General features: G+C 42.9%; 1 protein-coding gene across 1 annotated transcript; it reads right to left on the bottom strand.

Annotated features, from left to right (window-relative positions):
- Window positions 1–2313: 2313 nt before the first annotated feature.
- lto1 (LTO1 maturation factor of ABCE1) lies at window positions 2314–15341 on the bottom strand. Its single transcript, XM_041991112.1, has 5 exons — window positions 15224–15341; window positions 13148–13253; window positions 11881–11951; window positions 11687–11804; window positions 2314–3972 (listed from the first exon to the last, which is right to left on the bottom strand). Exons 1-5 carry the CDS (start codon window positions 15280–15282, stop codon window positions 3901–3903), a joined length of 426 nt encoding a protein of 141 aa, XP_041847046.1. The 5' UTR covers window positions 15283–15341; the 3' UTR covers window positions 2314–3900.
- Window positions 15342–15867: the final 526 nt, after the last annotated feature.

The following is a 15867-nucleotide window of genomic DNA, read 5'->3' as shown; positions in this document are numbered from 1 at the left end:
TGATTTATGGGAATATCTGATTTAAACAGAAACAGGCACGGGACGTGCATGCACACGCTTTTAGAAATGTGAGCGTTTTTGTGCGTCGCATTTCCTGCCTTCCCTACGTACGCCACCTGCAGTCTGCTTGTTGCGCTCAGGTTTAGACATGCTGGTCTGCACTTTAACAGACTGGATTACAGCGCCACATTCATTCAGTCCAGAAACACCTGGCAGGTGTACCGCAGGTGTTCCACGGACCAGCTGCTGGCTGCAGCTGCACGACGTCAGCGATCATTAAATTCATTACAGTAGAATTAATAAATAAATTCATTTAATAAAATGAAGTAAAATAAAGACAAAGCAGAAGCAGTTTGTTGCAGCATTTTTACATCATGAGTTTAAAGTTGCTGCGACTCCTGCCCTCCTCCTCTTCATCCTTCTCCTCCTCTTCCTCCTCCTCCTCCCCCTCTTCCACCTCCTCTTCCTCTTTCTCCTCCTCCTTTTCCTTCTCTTTCTCCTCGTCCTCCTCATCTTCCTCTACCTCGTCGTCCTCCTCCTGCTCGTCTTTCAATTTTTTCTCCTCCTTCTCTTCCCCTTCTTCCTCCTTTACTCCTCCTTTTGTCTCTTCTTGCTCTTCCTCTTCCCCTTCCTCCTCCTTCTCTTCTTTCTCCTCCCCCTCTTCCTCGTTCCTCCTCCTCCTCATCCTTCCCTTCTCTTCCTTCTTCGCCTACTCTTCTTCCTCATTTCTCTTCCTCTTCATCTTCCAACTCTTCCTCTTTCTCCTACTACTCCTCCTCATCCTTTTCCTCCTCGTTTCTCTTTATCTGTCTGTCTCTTTCTCTCTCTCTCTCTTTCTTGCATGCTCTGTCTCTGTCTTTTGTCTCCCTCTGTCTGTCTTTCTGTCTCTGTCTGTCTCTCTTGCTCAGCCAGCTGCATTCATCACCACTCACCACCTGCTCCCCACATTCCATTACATTCTCTCATAGCCCTCAGTCCCTCCTCCTCTTCCTCCTGCTCTTCTTCATCTTTCTCAGCTGCCTCCTCAGTCTTCTGTCCTCTCCATCCCTCTGTGATTATTCATCTTACTTCTTCTTTTTCCTCCCCTGCAGCAGTCATTTCATTCCTTTTGACCCCCCCTAAAATTTGCAGTAAAACACCCATCTGAATGCAGCCTGTCTCATTTGTCCCTTTCACCTCCTCCTCCCTCCTTCTTTTCTGTTTGCCTTTATAAGCTGCCGACTGGAGGACATCCTTCACCTGCCGCCTGACACGGCATAAAGCAGCTGCTACTGTACCCTGCACCCACTGGCTTATTGTCAGCATGACTGTGGAAATGGAACAGAAAGCAGGCTGTTGGACAAAGGCTGGAAAAGTCCGGTTGGTCCTCTGGATGTGGAGAGTTTGGATGAGCAGATCAAAACTTTGTGAAAACACTGTTCAGAGGACCGTCCACCGTTAGTCTGATAACACACCTCTGACCTGTGGCAGGGTAACGTCTCATGTTTAGTTTATGGCTCTTCATCTTTGCAGACTCCAGGTAAAAATGTTAGGCTTAAAATTCTTTATTATTTTATTAAATTAATGCAGAAAACAGCTGAAAGGTCCAGTGGATGGTGATGGTCAAGTTCCACCTGCCCCCTCCCAATTAGAAAAGTCACCTGATGGAGTAAAACTGTGCAGTCTTGGTTTTAAAGGGTCCTGTGCTGCCCCCTGGTGGCCTTCATGATTCCCAGAGATGCACTGTGCTGCAGGTTTGGGTTCCGCTTCCTCACTCTTCAGACTTTAAAGCCTCTTTCCACAGGATGGGGATGTTAGAAGATGACTGGAGCAGTTGATTTTAATTCTTTGGATCTGTATTAATTTTGGATTATTCAGACCTTGTTGGTCATTGGGGATCTTTTTGTCCATTCAGGTCATTTTTCCCTCGTTTCCCTCCATAGTGGTTGCATTTCCCCATTTGGGATGACTTTTTTCATCAGAAAGTGTTTCTCTTGAAGATTTGTGGTGTTTTTTTTATTTTCATGAAAATGTCATTTTATAGCAGTTTTCCAGGGAGGACTAACTTGAAATGACACCAAAGGATTAAAATGTATTTTTTTAAAAGGAGTCTGCTCCACCATGTCTTGAATACCTCACTATTTCCCCCACTGTGTAGGCCTATATATAAGCAGGGGTTTAAAACTGGGGCCACATGCAGTAAAATTCATCCCCGGTGGGTTTGAACAGTAAAATAACAGCATACAACTCCACATCCTGTTATACTGCAAACAAGTACACCATCAAGATGTTCATACTCACTCTGATATCCACTTTTAAACATCATGATCAACCTGAATATTCTTGAGAAAAATAAATTGCTTTTCAGCAACATTTTATGTTTGACAGTTATCTCCTGCCTTGGAGATGTTTTACATTTAAACACAAAATACACCCCCAGCAGGCAAACTAGGGATTAAAGTGGATTCTATTAATAAAATGTGGTAAATGTCATTGTCACATTGGCCAAATTATCGTAGGAGCCAGACTGGACCCTCTGGGGGGCCGGCTTTGGCCCGTGGGCTGCATGTTTGACACCCCTGGTCTAGAGCTTCTTACAGTAGGAGTAGGGGAGGCAGGGCCCTTAGCTGTCAGACCCTTCTCTTGGATATAGTCAGGACTGGCTCCATCAACTCAACCGTCCCTTTAAGCTGGGTACACAAAGATCATCCTGTGGTCTGAGGTGCGTTAAGAGCTAATTAATCTTGACAATCAGCTCTGAAACGGCTTGTGGCAGACAAAAGGAAAGTACTGAACATGTTCAATCTTTACCACCAAAACTTTTAGGTGTTCGGAAAGCCGACGACTCCTGAGTTGTGACTGTGTGAACGGTGACATGGAATGAATCGTAGCCAATCAGAGAGCGAGCTGACTGGAGAACAAGGAAGGATGTAAAGTCCGTGTTCACGCCGTCTCCAGTCTGTTGTTATTCTCAGTTCTGGACTTTTCTCTTAACAATAGTCCCAAGACCACCATCATTCCCTCGTCGTATATGTCCTCTTCCATGCTGGGTGTTGTTTTCCGGTTGTTGCCATGGTTCTTCTTCTTTGTTTTTGTTAGATCATGTTTGGTCATGTGAGATCTCAGCCCTCATCCTTTGTTCCGGTGTTTCTCAGTCCAGGTCCTCAGGACCCTTTTCCCTGCATGTTCTACATGTGTTCCTCCAGCACACCTGATTCAGGTTAATGCACCTCCTCATCATGTCTCTGCAAGCTGGTAACGATTCATTCAGTCAGGTGTGTCAAAACATCTCAGGATCTGAAATCTGGCTTCTTTGCAAGGCGTCCGATGGCTTCTGTTGTGAAACGGCCCCCCAGTCATAAAACTGACCTGAGTAGGGAGTACCTGATTCAAGGACTGAAAGACTGGAGTATCGCAGCGTCACTTCACAATCCAACGACTCCTCAGTCAGCTTAAGGTTTAAAATGTCACTTTATTAAAAGGTACAGCAAACAGGAAGCTTTTAATAAATGTAAACCGATCTTTTATCAGATCACTCTACCACACCACTGCAGTCATGTGACAGCTTCTGGTTTCTGTGAGGTGATGAAGTCCTTCACAGATGCTGCTTCTACCGACGGCCCATTCAGGCTCTGAGCTGTAGAAGCAAAGCCGAAAGCAGCCCCACCCAGATGTGTGCAATAAAGCTGCTCTTACACTTCCATACACACCACTTCTTCCTCCTGATCCCAGAGTCTGGATTCTAACCAGAGCAGAGCAGACTGAGGATCACAGACTTTCTACATCTTCCACCATCAGAACGGCCCAGCTTCACATCCCCATCAATAAAACCACTCCACTGCAGGCCGATGCTGAGCTTCCATTCCTCCGACTGGGACACTCCAGCTGCTCCCGATCCTCAGCAGCATCATCTTCATCATCTCAGAATGACATCCCCTCAGCTGTTTTCAAGTAGTCCTTGAAGTCTGTGGGGACGCTCAGCATTGAACAGACCTGCGAAGCAGCACACAGAGGTTCAGCAGCCTGTCTTACAGGCATGAAGTTACTGGAACGTGTACACCCGGACACATAACCTTCACTCTCACCGGCTAGAAAACATGAAAACTGAAACGTGAACACTCACTCGCTGCTGCTTGCTTTGTATCCTGTTTTTTAATTTATTTTATTCTTTTTTTTACTTACAAACCTACCCACTGCCTTTGAATACCTATAAATCACACTCATCTCTGATCCCTCCTCATTCCTCATGTCATGGTTCGGTTTGGTACGTTATTGAATGACAGCCACCGTGGCGTCAAGCTAGTACGACAACAGCAAAAGCTGAAAGAACAATGGAGGCCAGTCAGCAGCTGGTTTTTGTTCCGCTTTCTTTGTTCTTTGTACAAACGTTACATGTCACATCGTACGAGAGCAGGTTGCAGGCGGAAAAGAGAAACACGGCTGAAATCATTATCATTAATAAAGCCCAAACTTCTGGCTTGGGCCTTGAGGTGGAACGAAGACAGAGGCACCAGAGAGTAAGAAACTTCATTCCATGTTATCATGTCTGTCATGAACTACTCATATGTTTACTAACTTGTATAAGGTAACCTCTGTACCCCCAAAAATATCACAAGGGTAAGTAACATATGAAGTGCACTGCACCGCTGTAAAGAAAAGGAGACGTACGCGTCCCTGGACACGTTCTCCAACGCCTCCGTTTTCAATGCAGCATTCTTTTGTTTACTTCCTGTGTTTATAAAAAAGATAAATACTTGTGGGAAGGAAATACGTGATTTAACAAGATGCAGGTTTCACATATAAATTGCATGTCTTATTTATGTTGCTCCCTTTTATACATGCTTTTTTATAAACTATATTATGTTGGATTATATTTGACTTTATAGTGTATTAAGTTATTTTTTTCTTTTGACGCTTCTTCTTTTGTTGAAGCAGCGCAGCCGACCAGTCATTTGGGCTTTCAGCCGGGCCAGTGAGCGGTGGGCTGGGACAGCCCCGGGTTCACACACATGCAGTGGGTCTGCATTTTCCGAATGTCAGAGGAAACACTTCATACTTTTGTGCACGGCTACGTCCAGCGATGGAGAAGCAAAACACCAACTTCAGAGCCTGTTTGCCACTGAGGAAAAGAGTCGCCAACCGTGAAAACAGAAGTATCGTCGTCTTTTTGGTGTCAGTAAATCATCAGTGTGTCGGTGTGTGCAGGACTTCTGGAAAGCTGCCTGCACATTGTTAGTTCCTGAAATGATTTGTTTTCCGGACCGGGAAAAGCTTGAAGACATGGCTGAACAGGTGGGGCCTTCCACGGTTGGTGCTATTGAAGGCTCAAACATACCAATAATAGCACCAGAAGAAGAACACACCGACTACTTTAACAGGAAAGGCTGCCATTCCATCATCCTCCAGGGAGTTGTTGATGGGAAAGGACTGTTCTGGAGTGTGAATGCAGGAAAGCCGGGAGTTTGCATGATGCTCGGGTTCTGTGATTGTCCACACTGTGGGACTTGGTTGGGCAGGGAGGCCTGTGCCCTGCTTGCACAAAGAACATTTGGGGGTGGATGTTGGCTGCTATGTGTTGGGGGACTCTGCTTCTGGAACCATTTCCAGACAATGGCCACTTGACAACAGAACAACAAACCTACAACAAAAAAACATCCAGGGCCCGGGTCCTAGTTGAAAACGCATTTGGGAGACTTAAAGGTCGGTGGCGCTGTCTTTTAAAGAGGAATGACAGTGACATTGAAAGTCAGTGTCTCTGTGAAAGTCATGGAGACGACTAGCAGCTGGACTGGGAAATGTCTGCAGAAGAGCCAGTACTGCTAACAGCCAGCAGGCTGAAGCAGACGGGAGTGAAGTACGTGAGGCTCTGATCTGGCACCTCAACACTTCATAACTTTTTTTAATGTTACATATAAGCTCACACACCCACGGCCTCTACAGACTCTGTTAAATAATCATTTGCTTTAATAAATTCTGTTATCTTGTTGATTTACTTGCATTTTTATTATTAAACCTTTTGAATGTGAAATATCATCTTAGCAGATGCATGTGGTGCTTCTACAGGCACTAAAATCTTTAATAGCTGATATAATGAAACTGGAATGATTATACAGAACCTTGTTATTTTACGTCCTGTTTAAGCAAAAGCAAGGTCAATAATTATAATTAAAGGTTTTGAGTTTATATGTTATATGATTTATAAATATATTTTTACATAATTAGAAATTACAATAGATGTGTTGGACACACAACAGATTACATATTTTACTTACTAGAAATAAGAAATGCACAAAAAATGTACTAGATAAACCACCTTTATTACAAAAAAAGTCTCTCCTTTTACTCTAGCTGCCTTTCATCTGCAGCTGCGTCTCCTGCACAGCTGTGCACATATCCAGCTGCAAACATCTTCTGTCAACTGGGATATACAAAAGACCAGAATAGTGGCTTTTAAGCAGCAGTAAAATAACTTGGTGAATATACATTACTTAACATAAGCTCAGACTGCAATCATGACTAAAAAGACCCACGAGGGGAATTTCCTATCACAGCCGCAATCAAACACAAAACATAAAAGAGAAAATCAAAACACATCCATTCATTCTCTGTACTGCTCCACCCATTACTGGTCGCAGGGAAGCTGGAGCCTATCCAGCATTTAACAGGAGAGAGGCAGGTACACCTGGTCAGGTCACCAGTCCATCGCAGGGCCGACACATTCGCACTCCTCAGGAGAATTTAGAGTCACCAGTTAAGCTAACATCATGTCTTTATATGATCTTTATTTCGTCATTCCCACATGTCATGTTAACACAGTAACGCTGTAATGGCTTCGTTACCTGTTCACGAATAAATAATTCAGCAGTACCGATTTTAAGGTTATTTATATTCAGGTTATTAAGCTGTACGTTATTAAGCAGACCAATAATAATAAAATATTAAATAATATAAAAGTAGATTAGTTACTGGGATATTGGCCAGCAGGTCCTGTGCTGTCCAGTGTCCCATGAGACCTCTGGTACCTTGAATGAACCTGTCCCTCGTCCCAGAAACGAACGTGGACTCCAACTTCTTGGTTTTCATGGTCGGGTTCAAACTGTCGTCAAACATCAGGACGAAGGCTCCGTTGTTCAGCGGAGAGATTAATTCGGTGTTAATATGAAGTGCTCGGCCAGACTGGGCTACGTCCTGCGACTCCTTCGTTGGTCTGGACGACGTGTTTGGTAACGTGTTTAACGTCCGTAGTCCTGCGGCTCTCAGGGTCGGGGAGCAAACAAACGTCGTGTGTGTCGGGCTAAATGTTCCCCAACCATTTCTCCCTGCAAAGTCAGCAATACTTGGTTCCTAATTTCAGTATAAGGGTCGGGTTGGAACGGGAGGAAGTTTCTTCACTTCCGTCACTTTGCAGTGCGGACATTTCCCGACACATTTTAACGCAACACAGCGCACAACTTTAGACGACATCATTTAAGACCTAACGTATAAAATCTAAGGACAAAACTGTCTAATTTAAGGACTTTTTACATTAACATTAACTTTTTACATTATTAAATGCATGTTAGCAAATTCAAGACTTTTAAGACTTTTCAAGACCCCGCGGGAACCCTGAGATCAGATTTGCTCCGCTATCGGAGGACTCAGGATCTTCATGAGACAACCATCTATCCCAGGACTGCAAGGTGAGGGCTGGAAACAGGTCAGAAAGGAAAAGGCTACAGGTAAAGCTAAAAGCTGGGCCTGAAACTCTGATTATTGGTGATTCTACAGTAAATGATGTTCCATGGATGTGGGGAAAGAAGACCAAAGTCCTCCTAAGGATATGATCACTGACACGCAGGAGAGAGTTTTCGAGGAGCTGCATCTGTCCCCACCCGGCTTCCAAAAACAAAGACATTGGTGGAGGCAATGCCCCCAACCCTCTCGGCAGCACCAAGAACCAGGATGGTGGACACACCCCACCAGACCTCCAACAGGTCATCCGGCTGCCTGGATAACAGCAGTCGTGATTTTTCCCAGGACCAGCTGGATCCCTGTTTATTAGAAGGTTCAAAAATATCTGGACTGTTTGGTAACAGAAGGAGAAAAGTAGCTCGGTCAGAACACAGAGAGCTGCTTTCTAAAAGGTTTAAGTAGAGTTAACATACCCAGTGAGCCACAGCGTGCCCCCAAACATAGTTAAAGTTAAAGTTAAAGTCAGGTTTATTTGTCAATTTCTTCACATGCCCATAACATACAAAGGAATCGAAATTACGTTTCTCACTGTCCCATGCGTATACAGGTATCAAGACAAGTAGGACAAGACAAACAATAAAGTGCACAGACAAGTCTGGTCCTTAAATAAATAAAAGGTATCAAAACAAGGCTAAGAGGTATCACAAACAAGATCAGCATATGTGCATTTGAGTCTTCCAGTAGTTTTACAATATGAAGAGATATACTGTGAGGAAGCAGCTCCAGTTAAAGTTTCAAGTATTCTCAGGGTTTGTAGTGCAAGGCAGTCAAGTAATACAAGTATTCTCAGGGTTTGTAGTGCAAGGCAGTCAAGTAATACAAGTGTTCGCAGGGTTTGTAGTGCAAGGCAGTAATCGCACTTAGCAGCATACTTAGTAGCAGTAATGTTAACAGTCTTTGGTTCTGCTGGCTGGGGCTGGGGGGTGGGGGCGAGAGTTTAGTTGGGGCTGGGGTTGGGGGGGAGGGGGTAGGGGCAGGGGGGTGGGGCGAGAGTTTAGCAGTCTCACAGCCTGATGGATGAAGCTGTTGGTGAGTCTGGTGGTGCGGGAGTGGAGGCTCCTGTACCTCCGTCCAGAGGGCAGGAGGCTGAACAGGTTGTGTGCGGGGTTCCAAACCCATTAAGTTAGCTTTATTAAATGTTAGGTCATTAGCAGGGAAAACATTTTTAATTAATATTTTATCACTGAACACAACCTTGATTTTATGTTTTTAACAGAAACTTGGTTAAAACAAAATAACAACGCAGTCGCTCTGATAGAGTCAACCCCTCCCAACCTTAGTTTTATCAGTGAGGTCAGACTGAACAGGAGAGGAGGAGGAGCAGTTTTATTTAATGAATCATTACAGTGGAAGCAGTTTTCTCTTGGAAGTTTTACTTCTTTTAAATACGTGGCTCTTCCAGAGTCATGGTTTTAATTATCTACCGGCCACCGGGACACTGTGCAGCATTTCATGATGGTTTTAGTGACCTGCTGCTACAATCTGTGTAATTATTGTTGGTGATTTTAACGTCCATGTAGACAACCCTCAGGTTAAGGGGACTAAAGACCTGAGTAACAGTCTGCAGAACTTTGGGCTGACTCAGCATATAACAGAGCCCACACACATTAACCCATAAGAGCCCGACGTGACATATTTGTCACATACAGTTTCTGAGACATTTTGCTTCAATTTATGGTTTAAACTTTGCTCAAAATCCTGTTGAACACAATCTGATACTTGTCTTCTGTCCCCTAATAGATACCCAGAAGCAGAAAACCACATTATAATATTTTTAATGTATCACATAGTAATAAAAAAAAATGTTAATTTTTTTGTTACATTTTGTTAAAGGGCCAAATAAAGACCTCATATTAAAAAAATTGGACTTTTCTTACCATTTCTTCATGGGTCGGGCCGTCATGGGTTAAAGGACACACTCTAGACTTAGTGATTTCTAAGGGTTTGGACGTTTCCATTGTTACTGTGTGTGTGATGTGGGTCTGTCTGATCATTACTGTGTTTACTTTGAGTGAATTGAGATGTTTACAAAACGGTGTATAGGTGAAAACACGAGTGGGATGTTTAGCCAGGTCTTCTCTTTAAGGAAGTCTGTTTCTCTGACATTATTAGCAGAAACTATCATAAAGCTCGGGTCTTATTCGCTGTTGTTGACAGGTTAACAAACCCTCCTGTGTCAGTAGCACCTGAACTTTATTCCACCAAGGCTGCAATGAGTTCGCCAAATTTTTCACTGAGAAAATCCAGAATATCAGCCCAGCAGTTGGTTCATCAGCAGCAGGTTCAGGAGACATACTGGTCCATGAAAACCAGTTTAAGCACCATGACACAGTTTAATCTATTAACAGCAAAGATCTGGGCAACATCTTATGTCAGCAGAACTTCTCCTCTTGCTGCTTGGACATCCTGCCCACAGGTTTCTTCAAAAAGGTCTGAAAGACTCTGGATCCGGTCCAGGTTGTGAACTGGTCTTCAATTTCAGGCTTCACAGGCGACACAAATGAGCAACTACAGGCTAATCTCAGATCTTCTGTTTCTCAGTAAGTAAAAGTTGTTTTTCATCAGCTAAACGACTTTTTAACAAAACAACGGCTACGATGTCTTCCAGTCAGGTTTTAGACAGCACCACAGCACTGAGATGCTCTGACCAAAGTCATTAATGACATATGTTTGAACACAGACGATGGAAAAATCTTACTGGACCTCAGTGCTGCATTTGATACAGTCGACCACAATATATTACTTAAACAACTGGAGAACTGGGTGGCCTCTCTGGTGCTACACTGGTTTAAATCTTATTCAGAGAACAGGAAGTACCTTGTGTCAATAGGTAACTTTAAATCTGAGCAGACAAGAATTACATGTGGAGTTCCCCAAAGTTCCATCCTGGGGCCTTTTCTGTTTAACATCTACATGCTCCCACTGGCACAGGTCATAAAGAACAACATTAGTTACCATAGCTACGCAGATGACACACAGGTTTATATTACAATGTCACCAGGAGGCAGAGGCCCCGTACAGGCTCTTGGTAAATGCATTGAGGAGATTAATGACTGGATGTGTCTGAACTTTCTCCAGTTAAACAAAAACTAAACTGAGGTGATTGTCTTTGGAGCCAAAGAGAAACGATTAAAGGTCACCACAGAGCTTCAGTCTATACACCTAAAAACCACCAACCACGCCAGAAATCTGGGTGTACTGATGGACTTAGAATAGAACAGAATAGAACAGAATAGAAAAGAATAAAACAGAATAGAATAGAAAAGAATAGAACAGAATAGAAAATAACAGAATAGAAAAGAATAGACTAGAATAGACTAGAATAGAAAAGAATAGAACAGAATAGAATAGAAAATAACAGAATAGAAAAGAATAGACTAGAATAGAACAGAATAGAAAATAATAAAACAGAATAGAAAAGAATAGACTAAAATAGAACAGAATAGAAAAGAAAAGAATAGAACAGAATAGAAAATAATAAAACAGAATAGAAAAGAAAAGAATAGAACAGAATAGAAAAGAATAAAACAGAATAGAAAAGAAAAGAATAGAACAGAATAGAAAAGAATAGAACAGAATAGAAAAGAAAAGAATAGAACAGAACAGAATAGCTCCCAAGTTGACCAAATACAGGAAGTGGTCTACAAAACAAAGTGCATTGTGGGCTCAGCACACTGCATTGTGGGTAAACACGTGTGGGCTCTGGACGGGAGAAATGACGGTCAGACGTGGAAGAAGTCGGTAAAAGCTCTGATAGAAATCCGACGCTAGGATCTGCAGCTCCATGCTCTGCTGCTCTGTGGAAGAGGCCGAGGTTGTCCTGCTGTGTGCAAACGTCTGCTGGACTGTAGGCTCTCATAATACCTCCTGTACAGGACGGCCCCTTCATGAAGACGTTGACTCTCTAAGCTCGAATTAGTGGCTGTCGCTTCCTGGTGGGTCACTATGGACAAGGGGTGCTGCAGTAACCGAGTACCTGTCTGAACTTGGCTCGGAGCTTCTCTGTGTCATCCTGCAGCTTCGCTGACTGTGGATCATCCAGGTGAGAGCTTTGGATCAACCCCAGAAGAGATTCAAGGGCCTTCAGACGCTTCCTGGTGACACAGGTGAGTGGAATTTAGGAAAGAAAATACACAGAATTAATTTACCATGCGCTTATAGGGACTATACCTTGATTTGTCATCAGTGTTATGCTGGAGGAGACATTTCCACGCGACAGCGAAACCACGATAGAAGGAGATCTGTCAGAGGAGAAGAGATCAGAAACCAGTCAGACAGGAGGAGGATTTAACCCTTAAAACTAAAACTCATTTGTTGACATCTTTGGTCCACCTGCCTTTTTAATTTTAATGCAAACCAGTCTGTAGAAGCTGAAGCTTTTAATCCCAGTATAAACCAGTCTGTAGCAGCTTTTAATCCCAGTATAAACCAGTGTGATTGGTGGAAAGTCTGACAGGAAGTGGCTTCATCATCATGTCCAGGTCTAAATAGAGGTCTCTTAGCAACATAGTAGTGATGGTGATGTTTTTATGGTGAAATGTGATAAATAATGCTGTTATCATGGATCATTGTGGATTTACCAGATAGAGTCTCTGAATAAAACTACATTTAGTGGCTGGATTGTAAACCTCCTGGACGGGATAGAAATGCCTGGAAAACGTCTGTAGATCATCTAAAGGGTTAAATATCCATCACATTTACCCCACAGAGATACACACCACCGCTCCTGAGACACTGGCTGCGTTTCCATTACAGTATTCCACAAAATAAAAGCGATATTTCTAAGATTTTGATAAAATGCCGTTGCAATTTGCAGGTGTTTCCATTGAACGGTGTTTAGCGCATTAGCCGTTGTTCTCGTAAAATCTCGTCCAGCGAGACTCCACTTTGAGGAGGATAGACATTTCTACTTCTTTGTAAAACTCTGCATTTCGATGTTGTTCGCAACCAAGGATGACGACTATATTTGTTCTTTAATTATTTGTAAAAAGATTTCCGTCTCCTCCTGCGTCTACTCAGACTGCGCTACCTCTGTTTGAATGACCTGGTCACATGACCCCCTACGTCACATCTGATGAGCGTAAATGTGAGAAGTGTTTCCATGACACTTTTGCGATATACTTCTATATCGACACGTTTGAAAAACCACCTCATGAGAGCGTGAAAACTTTTTAGCGATATTTGAGAGTTTTTTCGAAATGCAGGTGTTTCCATTATCGATTTTTTTGTTGCGATATTTAGCTTTTGTGCAATTTTAGGGGTAATGGAAACACACCTAGTGATGATGGTTTAGTGCTCGACGGTGCCGGGCTCTCACAGAGTTGAAGAGTTAAAGCAGCAGGGATGCTGAATGACTTGGGATCCAACTTTAAGACAAAGGAGGTCTACCTGGTTACCACCAGCCCTGCCACTGAAGCAGCCCACCATCGTTCCTAACCTCAGAGGATAGCCTGGCTCCATGAGAAGCTCCATGCCTGCGGCCATCCCGCAGACCTCGGTGGGTCCCCATATCGAAGCCCTCCTGGAAACCCTCGCCACGGAACCTGGAAAACAACCAGGTTAGCATGAAACTTTTCTTTTTAATATTTGCTGAATGAAGAAGGAACAAAAACAGATTGTAAAGTTGTTACTGTGTAATGAAAAGTGCAGAATCAAGCCTTGCTTGGTGATTTCTTTTCCATTTCCTCCATGTTTGCTGACCTTGTTATCAGCTCATGGTTACAGCTCATTAAGCCGCTAACTGCATATTTAGATTTGTTTTAGATACAAAACTGCAAGGTGATATGTTTGCTTCCTCTACTTTATGTAAAAAAGAATAACTAAACAAAAACTAGCAACCATCATGTTTATGTATTGATTCATTTTTACAGAATAAAAATCGGAACAAACCAAAAATCGGAACAAACCACGGGAACGTTTGTGAAACTGTAAAATTCCTGTTTCGTCTGACAAGGCATACATTTGATATTTGTGTATATTTAGCTTTGGTGCATTTCTCACATCAGAATTAACCTTCTCATAACTCTAAGTTCAAACTGTGCATCAGTTAGTTGTTTGTGCACATCAGAGCCACATTTCTCATTTCACTGATCAAAGTGCAAATGCTGGTGGACATGAAGCATCTGTGTTCATACACGTCTCTGCATCACCATCAAAATTAAATGTACTTACTGCAGAATAGTCAATCCCCAACAGTCCTTATTTTCTTGCTTGAGGCATACAAATGAGTTCAACTAGTTATCGAAATAAGTCAAGCAGATTCTAAACATTTCTTTAGAATATTCTTCCTGTAACGTCTCCGTTATTGAACCACTGCTCTCAGCTTTCACTAAATCCAATAGAGGAGTTTTTCTCTGCCTGGAGGTGGAAGGTGGACGAGCAGCATCCTCATCCTCATCCTGCTTCCAGGACAGAGGAGATACTTTCCTCGCTGCATCCCAAGAGGATGACATCCAGTGTGGTACTGATGAAAATATGTGGCCAGACAGGAACAGGAGTGATTTAGTATTTTCAGTTACTACAGTACAGTAAAATGTACTGTTACAGTAGTATGTTGTTTACAGTCATGCACAACTCTCCCCAAGGGTTAATACTTTCCATTTGTTGTATAAAGGTGACTGAAAAGTATGTTTTTTGCATAATGCTGTGAACAAATTACTGAAAGATGGCAAAGAGTGTATGAAGTGAAAATGTGAAACAAATGTTTTCTGTGTCCTGTATTCAGTTAGTCCACTAACAACAGAAACGTGTAGCTTTGCTGTAGTTTTCAAAAGGCTGGACGTCTGTGTGTGCAGTGCAGAAATCTAACGTTTCTGTGTTCAAAACACTTACAGATTAGACTGAAAATGAAAACATGAATAAGCCGTTTGAGTAGCGTGTTTGTACTCAGTGGTGAAAGGACTTTTTTCATTTTTCTGACACTTTCATTGACATAAATACTTGCTTTTGAGTCATGAACTATCTATTTTTAGCAAATGACAGGCTTTTGCAGGTTTCTGCAGTTTGTACTAACTCTTCTGAGAAAAGCACCAACTGCTGTGCAAATGTTAATTCTGATGTAAAGAGCGAAACTGTAAAAGAGAAAAATGTCCCCTACTGCTCTCCGTACAGAAAACGAGGATGGATTTTAGACCAGTGATTGCGCAACAAAGCAGATATTTCAACTTATATCTGCATAACTTTTTCTTACTACAATGGGACATTTCTGTCGTTTAGCACGCTTAGCAGAAGTACATGAAGAAATAGTCCGCTCTCTCGGTACCGCCGCTTCAATGAGCACACAGGTTACCTGACCTCTCTGTATCCTTCCGCCCATCAAAGATGGGTTTAACTCTAACTTAATAAAGTTCATTAACAAGCAACTCAATTCCACAGACTGGTAATAACACAAACTAACGGAGTCAAACACTCCAACTGTTGTGTGTTTCGTCTTTGCGCTGAACTCAGAAACACTTTTCCTAACCGATGAGCGCGAGACCCACTGAACAAAACAACTCTCATCCGGAAAAGTCACCTTTCATCCGCCAGGAGAATGCTGTCAAACAGATCCTCTGCTCCCCTTGTGCCGGCCATCTCCACCTCACTGGTGACTGGCGAAGCGCTGATGCTGCAGGAAACCACCAGATCCGGCTCCTCTTCTTCTATGGTTTTACTCAGAAAGCGCGTCAGCCATAATACTGCCACCTACAGCCCCGGTGTCAACACAGGATGGATGGATGGATGGATGGATGGATGGGTGGGTGGATGGATGGATGGGTGGATGGATGGATGGATGGATAGATAGATAGATAGATAGATAGATAGATAGATAGATAGATAGATAGATAGATAGATAGATAGATAGATAGATAGATAGGTGCAGCAGACTCCTGAAAGGAGGCGGAGCCAGGTATGGAGAGGCAGGCAGGAAAAGCCTCAGACACCGGCAGCACATGAGGCAAAGCTGTGCAGCAGGAGCAGAGCTGTGGTCTGTGCTGCTGGGACTTCTACTTGTTTTAGCCATGACAGTATAAACACTCTTGCCTTCATATAGTATCATTTTTGCCAGGTTGTTTGGATGTTTTCCATCACTTCAGGCTTATCCACCCCCATCTGTTTTTTTCTTTTCTTCTTTTCTTTTTTTTAACAAATACTCAGGCTGTGCAAAATAAAGTTTAG

Source organism: Melanotaenia boesemani, chromosome 1 (genome assembly GCF_017639745.1).
Source record: "Melanotaenia boesemani isolate fMelBoe1 chromosome 1, fMelBoe1.pri, whole genome shotgun sequence".
Taxonomy (NCBI): domain Eukaryota; kingdom Metazoa; phylum Chordata; class Actinopteri; order Atheriniformes; family Melanotaeniidae; genus Melanotaenia; species Melanotaenia boesemani.
The sequence above is the reverse complement of the archived record's forward strand: the minus strand, read 5'-3'. Positions and strand labels throughout refer to the sequence as shown.